Source organism: Scatophagus argus, chromosome 23, assembly GCF_020382885.2.
Source record: "Scatophagus argus isolate fScaArg1 chromosome 23, fScaArg1.pri, whole genome shotgun sequence".
NCBI lineage: Eukaryota > Metazoa > Chordata > Actinopteri > Scatophagidae > Scatophagus > Scatophagus argus.
Window position 1 is genome coordinate 15650183 of NC_058515.1, and position 16665 is coordinate 15666847.

General features: G+C 42.8%; 2 protein-coding genes and 1 non-coding gene across 7 annotated transcripts in view; 1 reads left to right on the forward strand and 2 right to left on the reverse strand.

Annotated features, from left to right (window-relative positions):
- Positions 1-97: 97 nt before the first annotated feature.
- LOC124054914 (cysteinyl leukotriene receptor 2-like) overlaps positions 98-16665 on the forward strand; it is a 31109-nt gene continuing 14541 nt past the window's right edge. The window contains exons 1-2 of one of the 2 annotated variants that reach the window (XM_046381447.1): positions 98-251; positions 535-863. The gene's annotated coding sequence lies outside the window, so the exon portion shown is untranslated. The remainder of the gene's footprint in view (positions 252-534; positions 864-16665) is intronic. The other variant, XM_046381448.1, reaches the window with a different exon arrangement.
- LOC124055102 lies at positions 3704-3894 on the reverse strand. Its single transcript, XR_006842563.1, has one exon. It is a non-coding gene; the product is annotated as a U2 spliceosomal RNA (small nuclear RNA).
- Positions 5233-15427, reverse strand: LOC124054910 (alpha-tectorin-like). 4 transcript variants are annotated; one of them, XM_046381434.1, is made up of 17 exons: positions 15100-15427; positions 14460-14681; positions 14199-14273; positions 13667-13772; positions 13395-13518; positions 12798-13035; positions 12444-12600; positions 12188-12278; positions 11742-11804; positions 11259-11458; positions 10985-11116; positions 7737-7924; positions 7350-7498; positions 7020-7265; positions 6727-6889; positions 6058-6150; positions 5234-5823 (listed from the first exon to the last, which is right to left on the reverse strand). In XM_046381434.1, the coding sequence occupies exons 1-16, from the start codon at positions 15238-15240 to the stop codon at positions 6058-6060; spliced, it is 2388 nt and encodes a 795-aa protein (XP_046237390.1). In that variant the 5' UTR covers positions 15241-15427; the 3' UTR covers positions 5234-5823. The 4 variants fall into 4 exon arrangements, 3 of the variants coding, with proteins under 3 accessions (XP_046237390.1, XP_046237389.1, XP_046237392.1); XR_006842507.1 differs by having other exon boundaries at positions 5233-5823; positions 6058-6889; XM_046381436.1 differs by having other exon boundaries at positions 5235-6150.

A 16665-nucleotide genomic window follows, 5' to 3' on the forward strand; every position in this document is an offset into this window, starting at 1 on the left:
AATATTTGGGATATACTGAGTAAACAGTATAACATGAAGTCTGCCATCACCTTTACTTCACGTTTCACGAGACTTTGTCCTTCTCGTCCAGCCTCTGCAGAGAGGCTGCCCCCTGCTGGAGCTGAAGAGGACTGCATCGGCGTCTCTCTTACTGCCATAGCAACAGTCCTGCCAACACCGCACACATATGAGCTATGAAAACCCGATGTTTAAAACCGCACTGGCTAAATGGTTAACATCAGTGCTGGGAAGTAAGTACAATCTCAAGATACTCTGATAAATAAATGTTGTATTTATTTTTTTTCTGCTGGGGATAAGTTAAAACGACAGTGGTTATGATGAAGCTAAAATTTACATAAATAATATTAAAATGTATTTAAAGAATTTCTGTTTAAAAAGTGTGACTTTAAAAATATTATTTCATGGGTTTCTAAAGGTTTTAAGGAGTTAAAAGAAAATTACGATGTGAATGTTCATGACCTTTGAGTTTGTTTGGTTTTTTTTGTTTTTATTTTTTTCGGTACTTCCGGGGAGACCGACAGAGGAGAGAGAGGAGAGAGAGGAGCGGAGAGCGAATGGCGCGAAGCTAAGCTAGCGGCACGGACGGTGAGTGGGAAGAGACGCCACCGCCATCCACGGGAGAAACTTCGCCGGGTCGCCAACGGGTCGGCGGCGGAGGACGCTACGCTACTGCCCAGGTGGACGGAGGAGTTTGACGCGGAGCGCTGCTGCGGCCGGGTCCGGGTCATGGTCCTGGTCCTGGTGATAGCATCGTCACACAGAGGTGCGGTTAGCCAAACGTCCCCTTAATGAGCTCCGACTAAGCGCGCCAACGAGAACTCCAGTTAAAAGTGCACCAACAGGTGGGCAGTTGAGTTCTAAACACTTATCAACAACCATTATCCTCACCCGGGTTTCTGATTTTTGATTTTATTTTTCTATAGTACATTTTCAAACCGTGAGATTCCGTGTGAGAGATCATTGAGTTGTGTGTGTTATCACTTATTTGAAATGTCCCTTTTACCACTTGATATTCAATAAGTGTAAGGTGGGTTTTAAGACACGAGCCGGTGGTAAAAAGGGTTACATGTTCTTTCAGAATGTCCATTTTTTTCTGCTTTTAATCCATGGGAATGTGATGGGAATAATCAGGAAGACACTGACCGCAGACACACTTCTAGTCCTGTCAGAGACACATGACAGGTCTCAAGTTTCCTGTCAAAACTCTAAATTCTTGCGGTTGGTATTTCTTTTACAGGAATTAAAGACAGTTAAACATAATTGTATGACTGAAGTCGGAGCACAGCAGGGCAGCTGAACATGCAAAAATTATGTCTACAGACAAGAATCTATCGATAATATGTTGAAGATTAACATGTATGGTCACAGGAATGAATTAAAACAGTCCTTATTTCATGAAAATCACAAATAAATCCAAAACAAACTCAGAACTTGACATTATACCGTCATATTGTGTTCAGCTTTTTGTTCTGAAAAATGGAATTACTGTGCTAGAGCCAAAGCGATTAGTCAATTTATCAACTAGTTCAATAACAGAAAATTAATCTGCAAATATTTCAGTTAATTACACATAATGGCATACAGACAAAAATACCAAATCACAAAGGAGACAAAGCAGCTGATGATGTGATGTTGTCAGAAGTATATGAACACAATTACATGAAGCGACTTTAACACAGAAACTACACCAACAAAAGGATTTGTGAGAGGACTGATATCCTTTAAAAACGGATGATGAGCTCAACATATTAATTTTAAACAAGTGTAAAACAACAAATGTTGCACCGTTAACTCAAGAAATTACTATTAAAATAACTGTTGACAGGTTTTTTTGGCTGCCTAGTCATTTAGTTGACTAATTGTTTCAGCAATTAGTACCAAATCACTTGGTTCTTTTCCAGAAATCATGATCACACAACAACACAAACACAAACAACACAAACAAACTGACAAAACATGCAAGAAGAGCACAGATATATAAAGACAAGGTTGACCAGACACAATCAAGGCAGGGCAACAATCAAAAAGGAGAGAAAACAAAGACAGGAAAGAAAAAGCTACGCCAGCCACAAGGGGATGGAAACTACAAAATGAAACAGGAAACTAACTAACCATAAATCTCAAACCATGACAGTTTTACCACAATACTGGCACTGGTGCGGTTTCCCTCCACTGAGAATGCACTTGTGCAGCACACAGGTCATGGCGTGTCTACATCTGTTCCCACACTGGTCACAGATGAAGGGCTTCCCTCCAGTGTGGACACAGTCATGGTCAGCATGTTTGGTTGATGAAGTGAAGCTTTTGTGGCAGAAGCGGCACAGGTAGGTTGGCCCTCCAGAGTGGATGGTGTATGAGGAATAATGATTGAAACTCTAACCACAAAACGTTTCTCTCCTGTGTGGGTAAGCTGGTGTCTCGTCAGATCGGACTGTGTGAGGAACCTTTTGGAACAGAGTTGACTCTGGGGGGTTCGTTTTCATTGTGGATGTGTTGGAGTTGTTGGCATGAAAATTAATCTGTGAAGCTCTTCCTGCAGTGTTTACTGTTTTATGGTTTCTCTCCAGTGCAAGAGCTCTTTTAATCCCTCAGGTGGTGTACTGAGGAGAAGACTTCAGGTCTGAATCTCCTTGTGCTCTTGGTTTCTAAAGTGATCGACAAACTGATGTAAATGAGATGCGGGAACACAAAAAGTGACTGACTTCGAACTACAACCAGCAGTGATCTCTCACTTTGTAATCCACTGGACTGATATTGAAGTTGATAATCACCTGAGTAAATGAATTAAACCCTTACCTCATGTTGCCATACTTAATCCACTGATTTCCACGCTGGGAGGTTCACAGTTTCCAATTCCCAATTTTACACTGGGGAAAAATGCTGTAATCAGAATAACTTCAACGAGCAACTTTTGAGGTTGGCACTGTTGAAAAGGGATGTAGAAACTGGATTTTCAGCTGTCTGTCATTCAGAGAGACAGGAATTTTATGCTAGCATCAATCTACTTTTGAGGACTCGAGGAACCACAAGTAGTCCTGCATTTTGGGAACGCAAAGCTCTGGTGGGATAATAGGGTACTATTAACTCTTTAAGATAGGATGGTGCCTGACCGTTCAGGGCTTTATAAGTGAGGAGGAGAATTTTAAAATCTATCCTGAATTTTACAGGTAGCCAATGTAGAGAAGCCAGTACAGGAGAAATATGATCTCTCATGCTGGTTCTTGTCAGTAGTCGTGCTGCAGCATTCTGGATTAGCTGGAGAGTCTTTAGAGACTTATCGGGGCAACCCAATAAAAGGGAGTTACAATAATCCAGTCTGGAAGTAATAGAAGAAGAAGAAGAAGAATAACTTTATTGACAGTATATATATTTTTACATACACACACTGAATTCGTCTTCTACATTTGACCCATCCTTAGTTGAACACACACATGCAACACCCGGCAAATTACATGCAGTGAAACACACACAGGAGCAGTGGGCAGCATCAAGCGCCCGGGGAGCATATTGGGGGGTTAAGTGCCTTGCTCAAGGGCACATCAGCCGGCTAATGGAGTGGGGGAGCAATTTTTCCGCATTAATCACTCCACCACACCTAAATTTTTCCTGCCCATCTGGTGGGGGAATCGAACCGGCGACCCTCCAATCACAACCTCTAGGCAACGGCTGCCCCCCAAAAAAATCCAGGTGCACCGTTCCCGGCAGTGCTGCAACACCGGGTCGATGCGTGGAGCGAACGGAGCAAGCCCCTTTTTCAGCTCCCAGTGCTATAAATCCATTTAATATGCTGTCCCATTATTGAGGACGTATCAGATATTAAACTGATGAGAACAAATACTACACTTTATCTTAGCCAAAAGGCCGAGAAGCGATAATAAATAATAATAATAAATGCGTGGACTAATTTTTCTGCATCTTTCTGACTCAGATTGTGTCTAATCTTTGCGATGTTGCGGAGGTGAAAGAATGCAGTCTTTTAAATATTCACTATGTGTGAGTTAAAGGATAAAAAAAAAAAAGGATATAGATCCCCTATAGTGGAGCTTGAGACCAAGGCTAAGTCATCTAGTGTTGCTGTATCATTAGATAATTTGTTTCTAGGGCCCAGAACAATAACTTCAGTTTTGTCTGAATTTAGAAGTAGGAAATTGCAAGTCATTCAGGTTTTTATGTCTTTAAGACATGCCTGAAGTTTGACTAGCTGATTTGTTTCATCTGGTTTCATTGATAAGTACAGCTGTGTGTCATCTGCATCTGCATCATTAACAATGAAAATGTATGGAGTATTTTCTAAGATTATCAAAGATGGGGAGCATATAAAGGGTGAATAGTATTGGCCCACTGACAGAACCTTGGGGAACTCCGTGACTGACTTTTTTGTGTATGGACAATGTATCATTAACATGAAGAAATAGACAGATAGATAGATACTTTATTGATCCCAAGGGAAATTGAGATTGATATGATAAATAAGACTGAAACCAGCTTAATGCAGTGCCTTTAATGCCAATTAGGTGTTCCAATCTGTGCAATAAGATGGAATGGTCAGTGGTGTCAAATGCAGCACTAAGGTCTAACAGTACAAGGACAGAGATAAGTCTCTTGTTTGATGCCAGGAGGTCATTTGTGACTTTGACCAATGCTGTTTCTGTGCTATGATGAGCTCAAAAACCAGATTGAATGTCCTAAAATAAACCATTACTATGCAGAAAGCTGATTAGCGACTGTTCTCTCAAGGATCTTGGAGAGAAATGGAAGGTTAGACGTTGGTCTATAGTAGTTTAAACCCTCTGGGTCAAGTGTGTGCATTTTGAGGAGAGGTTTGACTACAGCTACTTTAAAGGACTGGGGTATATGGCCTGGTATTAGGGACAGATTGATCATATTAATCGAAATGTGCTAAGTAAGGGTAAATCTTCTTTGAGCAGCTTATTTGGAATGGGGTCTAAGAGGTATGTTGTTGGTTTAGGTGAAAATATGAATGAATTTAACCGATGAAGATCAGTGGGAGAAAAGCAGTCATTTTCTTCAAGAAATCAACTCTTCAGTTCTTAGTCAAGTTAATGTTGGTGTAGCTTCTGCTAGAGTGTCAGTATTGACAAAAACAACAACTGATTCACAAGAATTTATGACAAGTAAATGTAAAAAGCAGTGATGATGACGATGATCAAGACAGGGCTTAAGAAAAACAGTGAAAATAATGAAAAGCTGAAACGAACCAATGAAACTTATAGTTTTTATTTTCCCACAAATAAGATGATAAAGATAAAAACAGCAAATCACAGTATCACACAGGAAAGTTTATGGATCAACTTACATGCAATTCAAAGCATTTTATTTATTTGATGTATTTTTGGCTGCCTCTTTTCTAACAAGTGTCTTCCACATGGAGCCTGTCCTCCAGAGCTCAGTGAACTGCTCCAAACACTCATCTTATTCCTCTGACTGACTTCAACATGGAGGCCACACTTAATCACCATTAATCATTAGTAACCCCGAATCACATCTGATTATTTTCATTAGTATGAGAGCACATATACTCTAGTTAACCCTACACACACGTCCCTTCACCTTATCACTTTTTATGATGTTTTGTGTGTTTCATACTGTAGGGAAAAAAGGTCAAGTTATATTCTCTAGTGGCAGAAAATCTGCAGTGAGAGCTGAGGTGTCCCTTCAGAAGATGTCTTTCTAAAACCAAAGGATTCCCACATCAAGGCTCTGGATCAGGACCAATCAAAGGCAGGAATCCTTGTGAACGTCCACAGCCTGTCAGTCGGTCCGAGTCGGCGTGTTAACAACCTGAGAAGACGACCAGACCAAACTGTGATTGATGTGTTTTCTCCAATTCCTGACTGAGACCACCATGTTTTGACTCTTGAATTCTCTTCATTCTGTTCTTTGTGCTGAGTCTGAAAGCTGAGCAGAAAAACCCTCCTGTCCTCCCTGTCAGACTCACCTTTTACCTTCAGGTCATCAAATATCACTCACATTCCTGTAGAGATGCCACCAGTCAGCAGCAGAGTTGTGTCTTACCTAATGAATCCAGGCCATCGTGATGAAGGCTGATGCTTCATCTGCATATTCCAACCTTGCAGATCTGCGTCTCCGATCATGCGCATTACAGACCTGTAAGTTACAGAGAGACAGAGTCCAGACTTCAGAAGACCATCTCAGATCCATTCTTTCTGGGCTGAACATTTCACCTGTTGTGTGAGTCCCTCAGTTTGATCATGGTTATGTTTAATATTGTAACACAGAGCAGAGTAATGTGTAGTATTCCGCTTTTCAGAGGACAGAGGACTACTACACAGAGAAGTTCTGCACTGAGTTTATCATGTTGCTGCAGCGCCACCTGGAGGTTTGTTTTACGTCAGCAAATGTTTCTGGATGAAGTAATTGTGGTTCCAGCTGCACAGAGTGTTAAAATGTGATGCAGTTGATATCAAAGAGGTCAAAACTGGAAGAACGGTCCAACTGTTGTTCTAACTGCTTGTTATGCAGATTGTTTGGGACATTTCAACATTTATTTTGAAGTGGACAACAGAGGAGACAGGAAACAAAGCCTCAGCAGGAACTCGGGGACGCTGTGACCACAGATTATTGTATGTGTGTGAACCAGTAGGCCAGCAGACGTCCTGTTCTAACTGTCCTCCAGTGACGAGCAGCTGGTTCATGAGTGTGTGGTGTGTTTGGGAGGCCCACCGGGGTACAGGTCTCTTCGTCGTGGGCACACAGGTGGACTTGGCAGTGCAGGTACACCTCACCCGAGCTCCCAGTGAACTGGAACATGTGGAAGGAGAAGGAGGTGGATGTTCCCATTCCGCTTCCCTCCACCTCCACCGTCTGGTCAGCAGGGTTCGCACAGCTGCTCACAAACAGGAAAACTCATCACATCAGAACACACTTTGTTTTCAGGGAACCAAAATGGTCTATTACTGAGTCCCTGATTCATCTGGACCAGCAGCGACCAGCCGCAATCTCTGTGTGAATCTCACCCATCTATGATCAGGTCGTATCTCGGACTCGCACTGGGTGATTCCTGATCAGTTGCCCAACAGGAGTCCATCACCACGGAAACAAAGCTGCCCTCCAGCCCCTCAGTATCCAGCTCCACCCAGATCTTCTGGTTCAATCGGACTTCAGTCCCCGACACCACAGCTTGTGTGAGGCCAGCATTGGTGTAGGCCTTCATGGTCAGATTGTAATTCCAAGATCCAGATGTGATGTGTTGGACTACAGAGCTGCAGAGTGCACACACTTCAGTTGCCTTACACTCCAAAATCTTGTCACAAGCTTCATAACACAAGTTTACATCCATTGCTCACCTGTCTCTGATTCTGAAGGACATAGTCTTGATGTCTGGTTGAGTATAGATGCAGGAGAAGTCGATGTAAACTTGGTCGTTGCGAGTGATGACAGAGGAGCTGTTCTGCACTACGATGGTGTTCTTGTAGATCAGTTGGCTGTTATTGGTCTGCAGGGTCATAAAATTCATGTTGTAACGGCACAAGTTCCTCTTTAGCTCAGTGTTGAAATGTAACATTTGTTATGTGTTGACTGGTGAGAGGAAGCTTCAGGAGATGACCAACATTCGCAGAAACTAAGGAGCTGAAGCCAAACCCACGGAAAGATACCAGACTAGAAAACAGCATGAGAAGCTCAGCAGATTTGGCTGCTTGTTGAGAGTGAACACATGGAGGACAAAAACCCACCGTGACCACGGCCCCACAGGTGTTGCTGCTGTCAAAGCTGAAGGTCACCATGTGGGTCAGCTCATCCATCTCACCCCTGCAGGTCTCATCATTGAGATGTAATGCTGTGTAGTCAAAGCCTTTTTCCTCCAGAAGACACCCAACCAGGGTAGCTGAAGCAGAGTTGTGGTCGCAGACTGTCGGGTCACCTGAACATCCAGCAGCACAAATGAGGGAAATAAATGCATATAACTGTTAGAAAAATGTACCTATCAGTGATACAGTGTGAAAAGAACATCATGATTAAACATAGTGTAACCTTGTACTTTATTTATGGGCAGAGGCTATCAGCAGCTTTGTGGGTAATGACCTTGAGCAGCTCAGATTTTCCTTGATAAAAACTCAGGCATTCAGCCTGGATTTCAGACAACTTTGTACAACTGTGCTGACTTGTGTCCTTGCTGCAAGAAGTAAACCTGCCTTGATGTAACTCCATTTTTTAACTTGCACTTTTTGAGAAATTCCTATAACAGTTTGGTGCTTCGAGTTGGATCCCAATAGAATAATCCACTGTCCAGGTTCGGGGCTGAAACCGTGCACAGGGGAGTCCAGCACTCCTGACACAAAGACCTCTGGGTGAATTGCTGTTATTCAGAGACAACCGAAGCACAGATTCGTTGGATTTCAAGGTAAGAAAAGTTCTGGGAAGTTATTTGTGAGATTGTAGGACTGAGATCATGATAAAGCTGCGTGAATGACTATGTGAATGTGGGGGTCGTAGATACTCAGCAGTATCTCAGTGAGAACAACAGACAGGGGCAACCTAACGGTGACAACAAACTGTCTGGCTGTGGAAACCTAACAGGGATAACGAAAACAGTGTTCCACTGATAGGACCATGCAAACTGGCTGACTGCTGAGAGGGGATAGAAAGCTGTAAAAAAAACGTGGCAAGAGGCAGGCGAGAGCAAATTGGACAGAAATAAAGCGTTGCCTTCTAAAGGAAGATGAGGATGTGGATCATGACGTCAGATTTTTAAAAAATTTGATGATCACAGTGGGATGAGGCACCAGCTAATATGACTAATGACACTCCCGATGAACAACAATTAAAATAGCATTCCTGAAGGGATGCCTGCTTCAAATCAGTAGCTTTGTGACTGAACATATGATCGCCTATCGCACTCTCCTGGATTACAAAAGACACGCACAGCAGCATTTCAAAAACAAGAAATGAAACGAGAGGTCAAATCCCTGTTTGTCTTAAAGGAAAGCATCAGACTTCTTAGTATGGACAGAAAATGCAGAAGATGTTTTTGTACAGTGTTTGGGTGGGATGGGTACATGACTTCAGTTCTCACCCAAACCCATGGCAGCAAAGACAGACTAGCTTACTACTCAACGAGACTAGACTCAGTGGCTAGAGCATTACCTCCACGTGTATCAGCAGTGGTGGCAGCGGCATCGATGGCAGTGCACACAAGTGCCTCAATAGTACTATTTCACCCCTTGTTGCTAAAGTGCCACGTGGTGTCAGTCATCTACTACAAAATAAGACCTCTTATTTATCACCATCAAGACATCTGTCGCGTATGACAATGCTATCTCAGCCTCATCTAACTATTGAATGATGCACCACTCTTAATCCTTCCACTCTAGTACCAATCGCTATTGATGGGGAACCTCATGACTGTTTGGCAGAAATATCTAAAAAGGTACTTATGCCCCATATCGTGATAGTGATATAACAATGTTTGTAGATGGCTCTAGAAAAAAGCAGCTAGATGGAACAAATGCCACAAGTTATGCTGTAGTTACTGCAACAGATACTCATAGCAAAACCACTGCTTAAACATAACTCAGTATAGGCAGCAGAATTAATTGCACCAACAGAGGCATACAAACTAGCTTCAGGGAAGATAACTACTACATATATGGATAGTCATTATGCATTTGACTGTCCATATCTTTGCCCAGCAATGGAAAAATAGAGGAATGGTTACATCGACAGGGAGAGCGATAAGGACAAGAATTTAATGCTCTGCTCACTGGATGCAGTACAACTCCCACAAAAGATAACAATATGTAAATGCGCAGCTCATACTGGGAAGAGTGACCCTATTTCTCAAGGCAATGCCAGAGCAGATGCTGCTGCTAATGAAGCAGTCTAAAAAGAAGCTTTAACCTCAGATAAAACACCTGCTTTCATAGACTAGAAAGTATTAAAAGACATGCAAAATGTGTCACCCAAATTAGAAATACAGGAGTGGAAAAACCAAACGGTCACACAGGCAGAAGGAATATATAAATGACCAGAAGGGAAACCAATCCTACCAAACAACCTTTTTAGATATGCTGCAATACTGCGCCATAGTCAGAGTCGAGTCATGTCTCAATAGGAGGGATGGTAGCAATCATACAAAAGGTGCTTACAGCATACGGTTTCAGTAATTGCTCAAAATGTTTTAGTTCAGCTTCCCCTACCTGTGCAAAACACAATATGCAAGGCAATATAAGACCAGAGAAAGGACAGTTTCCGCAACCTCAATTGCCATTTTAACATATATGCACGGATTTCATTGAACTAAATATACATGAAGGGAAGAAATACTGTCCAGTAATTACTGACATGTTCACAAAATGGATAAAAGTATTTCCTAGATAACACTAGATGTACAAACAGTAGCAAAAGCACGAGTAAAAGAATTAATTCCAGGTTTGGCATCCCTGAAAGGATCGAAAGCGATAATGGAGGTCACTTTGTAAACAATATAATATAATTAATAGCTCAAAACCTTAAAATAGACCTAAAGAATCATTGTGCTTATCATCCTCATAATGGAACATTAAAAAAACAAACTAAAGAAAACCAATGGGGAAACAGGAAAACATTGGATATATTGCCTATCATTAGTGGTTTGTAACATGTGTATAACTGATAGGTACACTCCGTCACAGAGGAGACACTCTACAGACTTTGACGCCACATGGGACCCAAGTCAGTCCATTCAGTCTTACTTTGGAGACATTTCTGTTTAATTTCACTCAGAGCTGCTGTCACTCTGGAGGCAGAAATGAAAGTTGTAAATCAACAACAAGTTATAATAGCAGGTTTTGGCAACATAAGATTGTGAAAGACACAAGAAGAGCTGATTTAATGAAGTCTACTCTGTGCTCCTGCTGAGTACTGAAGTACTGCAGCTCTCATGAACTTTCTGAGTAAACCGTCCTCCCTCTGAGCATCAGGACTCTGCACAAGTCTGTCGTACCATAAGAGTCTGTCGATCTGTACGGGGAGGCAAAAATGGCCCGACAGAAGCAGGCGGGTTCACCACTGACTGTCTGAGCACAGAACTCGTGGTCACTGCAGATCCTGTCCTGACAGAAGACCTGAGGGGAGGCTGACGGACAGAGAGAGAGAGAGAGAGACATGTCAGGAATAATGAGGAACAATCTAATGAATTCAGTTCAAAAGTGTAAACTCTGTTAATGTGTTTGCTTTGGCTGCTTCACTGAAATGAACTGAAGTGAGAGAAGTCTTACAGCAGCCGATTTCTGTCCTCCAGTCCAGTGTGTCGTTGCTCCGCAGGCTGCAGGCTCTGGCGTAGGCCTCCATGAACTGACAGTAGAGACCGTCCACGTCAGGATAACTGCACAAAGTGTCGGCGCAGGCGGTTATGTAGGGCGTTGGGTCGGTGTGGCTGTGACAGGAACTGAAGATCGTCTCATTCAGGAGACCACAGCTGTTCCACACATGTGAAGAGACAGAGTGACAGATGGAAGGATGAAGCCCAGTGTTGTGTTATGTTCTATAACTGGGAAGCTGTTGAAGCTTCATGTCACACAGATTCCTGTTCACACTGAATGTGATCAGCTGTGTTCCCAAAATGAAAAGATGAGTAATGTGAGCTCAGGTGAGTTTATCTTTCATCCCTCCTCACATCACATGACATTAAACATGTGATGTAACGTGTCATTAACCACAGAGATGACAGCACCCTGCAGAGAGACGTTTCATCTGCTCACCGTTCAGTCATGTCTTCACAGTCGATGGTGCTGTCCACAGTGTCGTTGTGCTCCACATCACAGCTAGAGGGCGACACACAACACAAAGTCAGCACGGTTCTCCTGCTCTGACTTGTTCACATGAACACAAAACACTGAGTGTTATGGGCCCAAGCAAAGATACATTTAGGCTTTGTGTCTCTGCTTCAGTCCACAAGTCAAACAGCTGAGGGAACTTTCTTCTTCTTCTTCTTCTTTTCATTCAGCAGACATAGAGCAGATTTAAAAGTCAAGTCGTGCAAATGGTCATAGTTGTCAGATGATCAGCAAAACAAAATATCCAGAGTCAACCAACAAAGGATTGACACTCCATTCACGGGTTTTGAGGGCCCTCAATTTCAGAAACCAACTACAAAGTACACTGAAACCTGTTCACAGCACTCTGATGGTTCTCATTGAGGTCTTACCCGTTGGTGCTGAACTCTGGGAGCTTCACTTCACTTAAAGAACTGGAGTTGGCACACAAACCCTGCAGAGATGCAATTTGTTCATCGGATCCTGGACAGGTTGAGGACAAAATGTGAGTTGGATCAGTATCGACATTCTAAGTGGGTGAAAACAGCAGCTCAGTGAAGGACAACCGAGTTTACATCCTTGATGTCCCAAATATTCAAATCCTCATATCATCCAGAGTGCTGAGTGGTTGGAATTTAGTTTCGTTACCAGTGAAGGTGATATGTGCTGTGTGGTCATCAAAGAAGACAGAAATGGTGAAGCTCGAGGCTGTCACTTTGGCGGTGACTGTAGTTTGGTCCTTAGAGAGCTCCACACCTTCAACCGTCTGAGCTGAGCTGCTGAGGGTCAGTGTTGTGGTGTTCACCTGCATGAGAGCAGAGACACAAAGTGGAGACTGAGACATCACAAAGACACCTGTTTCCACAGCAACAACCAGAGTCCACCAGTATTAAGATGACCTCCAATGTCACTGAGGAGTCAGATGAGATGTGACACATCAGAGGATGAGGATTTGGGATCAGAGTCCACACTGACACAAGACTGTGGCTGTAGGAAACTTACCAGAGCTCTCCCACCTTGTTTCAGGTCAATTTGAGTCTGTCCTTTCAGCAGTGTCACACTGTCCACAAAGCTCACATCTTTACGACGGTGTTCACGGAAGTTTGCCATGATGTGTAAGTCTGGCACTGAGGAATCCGTCATCAGAGTGTACGTGCACCGATCCTGGACAGAGTTGAGCTGTTCGTGAACGTCAATGACAGTAGGGCCCGTCACGGTGCAGACGGTGACCAGAGCACACCTGATGGAGACGGAAAGAGACAGAAACAAGAAGAGCCAACATCGTGAGCAGCTGAATCATCATGAGCTGCTGCTGAGGGCCGCGGCCACCAGGGGGCCCTCAAACAAGCTACAGGATGGAGGTCTTCTGTTCATGTCTACATTTGGCTCAGTATTACAGGGACATGTCTTACTGCAGCCTCACAGTGGAGGAGATCTGCTCTGACTCATGCTGATCTGGTCCTGCTCGGTATCAGGGCCGTTTCACCGGGAGCTTCTCCCAGTGAAACGTCTCTCGGCAAATAAAGGTTTAAACACGTGTTTACCAAATCCCTGTGCCGTCACAGCTTTTTCTTCTGAATATGAGGTGCACATATTTACATTCCGTTTTGTTGACAACGCTCCAGGGGGCCACAGGCAGCAGTTTGGATGGCTACAGTCTCATCGCAGTAGGAGCAGGTTTCTGGGTCAATGCTCACAGCTTCACCTGCTCTATATACAACACCTGAGAGGCAAAGGAAGGCTTACATCAGCTTAACAAGTCATGTTTGCTCCGTCCATTAGTGTCATGAAAAATATAGTCATATTTGAATGTTGTGATTATTAAGAAAAAGTTTTCAGGAATCTTAACGTAGATTTGTGGATTTGCCAACCTGACTGTCTGCATCCACTGATGTCGAACGCATCCTCCAAAGAAGAACTAGAACCTTTGACGTTGAATGTGTCGAATGTCTCACCATTGACCAGAGTCGTAATCACCTGGACAGCAACACACACAACCAACGTTACTGTCGCGATGAACACTGAATTCAGAAATATTAAGATAAAAGCACATCAAATGTAACTCGAACAAATCATTCAAATCTGTTGTGATTACATGGACTCCCCATGTGTAAAATGTGATGATTACATCATGGAAATGATTCTGGTATCAGACATTTCTGAGTCTGTTCTGATGAAACATGATGACGTCTTCAAACTGTATTTAAAAATATTCCAGGAAGACAACATTGCTCTGACAGAGACAACACGGCTAATGAATGAAAATGAAAATTCAACAATGTAAACATAGTTGTTGTCTCTGGCTCACAACTGTACAGCCTCCAAGTGTTGATCAAACCCTCTACAGCATTACGTCATATGTGCATACACACGTATAGATATGTTTTCATTAAGCATACTCACAAATGGATTAGGTGTGCCACTCTCATAGTAATACAGAGTTGCTTGTGTCCCAAAGTTAACTAGAATCAGCATAGCCTGTAAAGAATCAGAACAGAGGAGATACAGACACTGTCAGGAAGTTCTCATCAAAAGCTTTTGATGTGATTTCACCGAAAATTTGTCAATTGTTTGTTCATGTCAGTTTTGTCAGTTAATTATATTCAGAATAGTGGACACAAAAACGGTCATATTTATTTAGTCACGACACTGAACAACACTTACGTATGAGTCTTTAAAGTTGTGAAATTCAGTCTGGCCTTGATGATTGTTCTTAATAGTTGGTACCATTCTACGATGATAATTATTAAGTCGATCACTTGGTCCATAAGAACTGACTTCAGCACTGCTTTTCGAGGGTGGAGGCAACACAATACAGTCCTGTTTGACTTGAGGGTCATAAAAGCCGGTGAAACACACTGTAAACTTGTCAGCCATGAAGTTCACCTGTTGGAATCAGAAAGACAGAAGTAAAACAACAAGTTCTTTGGACAAAACAGAACTTTTGCTCACAGAGTTGCAGAGGTTTCAGTCAGAGCTGTCAGTCACATCAGTTAAAGTTCAGATACTCAGTGTCCCTGCAGTGGACATTAATGAGACTCTGTGCTGCGTCCAGCTGCCCTCTGAGGCCTGCAGCAGTATGAAGTCTACTGTATGTCTGATTGGACACAAATCAGCTGATCAGACTTGATCTGTGGGCCTGTTTCCTCTCAAACTAAAGACTTTCAGTACATGACGAGAGGACAACAGTTTGCATTACTGGTGCCAGTCCCTCAATCTGCACACATCATGTCCACCACAGCGAGACATCAAACATCAATAACGACAAGAGATCCTGTCAAACATCAGGCCTCATCCTACTCACATAAAGTCGTGTGTACGTCACTCCATAAAATGTAATGGGATATGTGCTGATGTCCACCTCTCCAGAACCAGTGACTGTCTGCTGAGCACCTGAAGGACACACACGAGACATCAGAACAGATTGTGTCAGCTGGTTGGACATCAGGGAAGGCCACACATTCAAAGGCTGACTTCATGAAGGAATGAAAGTGCATCTGTCAAGCAGTCAAGACATTTCAGACCACATGATCAGTCACCACTTCCTCTTGGACGCAGAGAGAAGTCGGGAACATCTGTCCTTATTTGGCAGATTATCAGCTCTTTACTTGATGTCACTTCAAGTCATTGAGCTCCTGCTGGCTCATTTATCGTGTTATTTCTGCTGAAGTCCCTCAGCACGACTGGTGGACGGAGTTTCAGAATGTCTGACGTTTGTGTGCTTACCTGCCAGCCCAATGAGAGCAGACAGGTAGAGCAGAGGGCGGAGCATGTCGGAGGAGGCCAGTCAGCTGACAGGGAGCTGGAAGACACAGTTGGACATCTTTGATAGCACAGAAAGACACAGTCAACACTTTTCCTGGAAGATAAAGTCTGTGAACGGGGTTCGCACACATCCTGGATTCCCATTTTTCTGGACCAGACATTCTGCGAATTCTGAGTTTGCATGAAAAGTTTGTCCATTAAATTAGTATCCATTAATAATTCTCACGTACGTATGAAGTTAGTCTTAGGTCTTCACATCTGAGGAGGTTTTTCTGATGTGAAGCAGAACAGTGGCACAGTTCAGTGCACAGAAAATCAGTGTTTGCACACATTTGAAATTTGCCATACATGCAGTGTACACAGACATAACACAAATATGGCTTGATGAAAATAAAAGAAGGGGCTGCTGGAAAACCTTGAACACCTGATGTTAGTACTTCGTGTTTGGATTGAGATTCTGTCACTGCAGTGTGTTTGGTTCAGACTGTTGTGGCAGTTCATTTTATTCCAATATTTCTGACTGTTCTGAACATTTAAAGCAGCTGGAATGAAAAGTTCTACAATAATGTGGTTTGGTGTGGCAGTATGAAAGGTGTCAGTGGTAGTGATGAACCTTCAGAGAATTGTCGGCTGAATCTGCAGCTCCCCTCAGCTTTCCAGAGCTTTATGGTGAGTTCAACTTCACTGCTGTCATTGTGTCCTTTTCACAGACAAATCTGAGACAAAGCTACTGTACACTGAAACAAGCAACTGATCACAAGTCCAACACGTCAACGTGAGAGGTGCTGACATGTCAAATTTAAAGAAGCATGTCAGTTATCAGACTGTCTGTGGTTCAGGCTCAGCTGCTACAGGACACATTTAAACTACAGACATGATTTACATTGAAATGTCTTTATAGTCATATGTTGATTTATAAAACCAGTGTTCATTATCAGAGCATCGAATGGCTCTGATAATGAACATAATATTTTACTGGATAACATTTAACATTACAGATTAAATTGATTTTCTGACTGTTTTCTGCTATTCACATTTGTCGACTGGACTCAGGTTGACGTCCTGTTTAAATCCCCATCACCCTGTTTAAAGAGACATTCGCCGA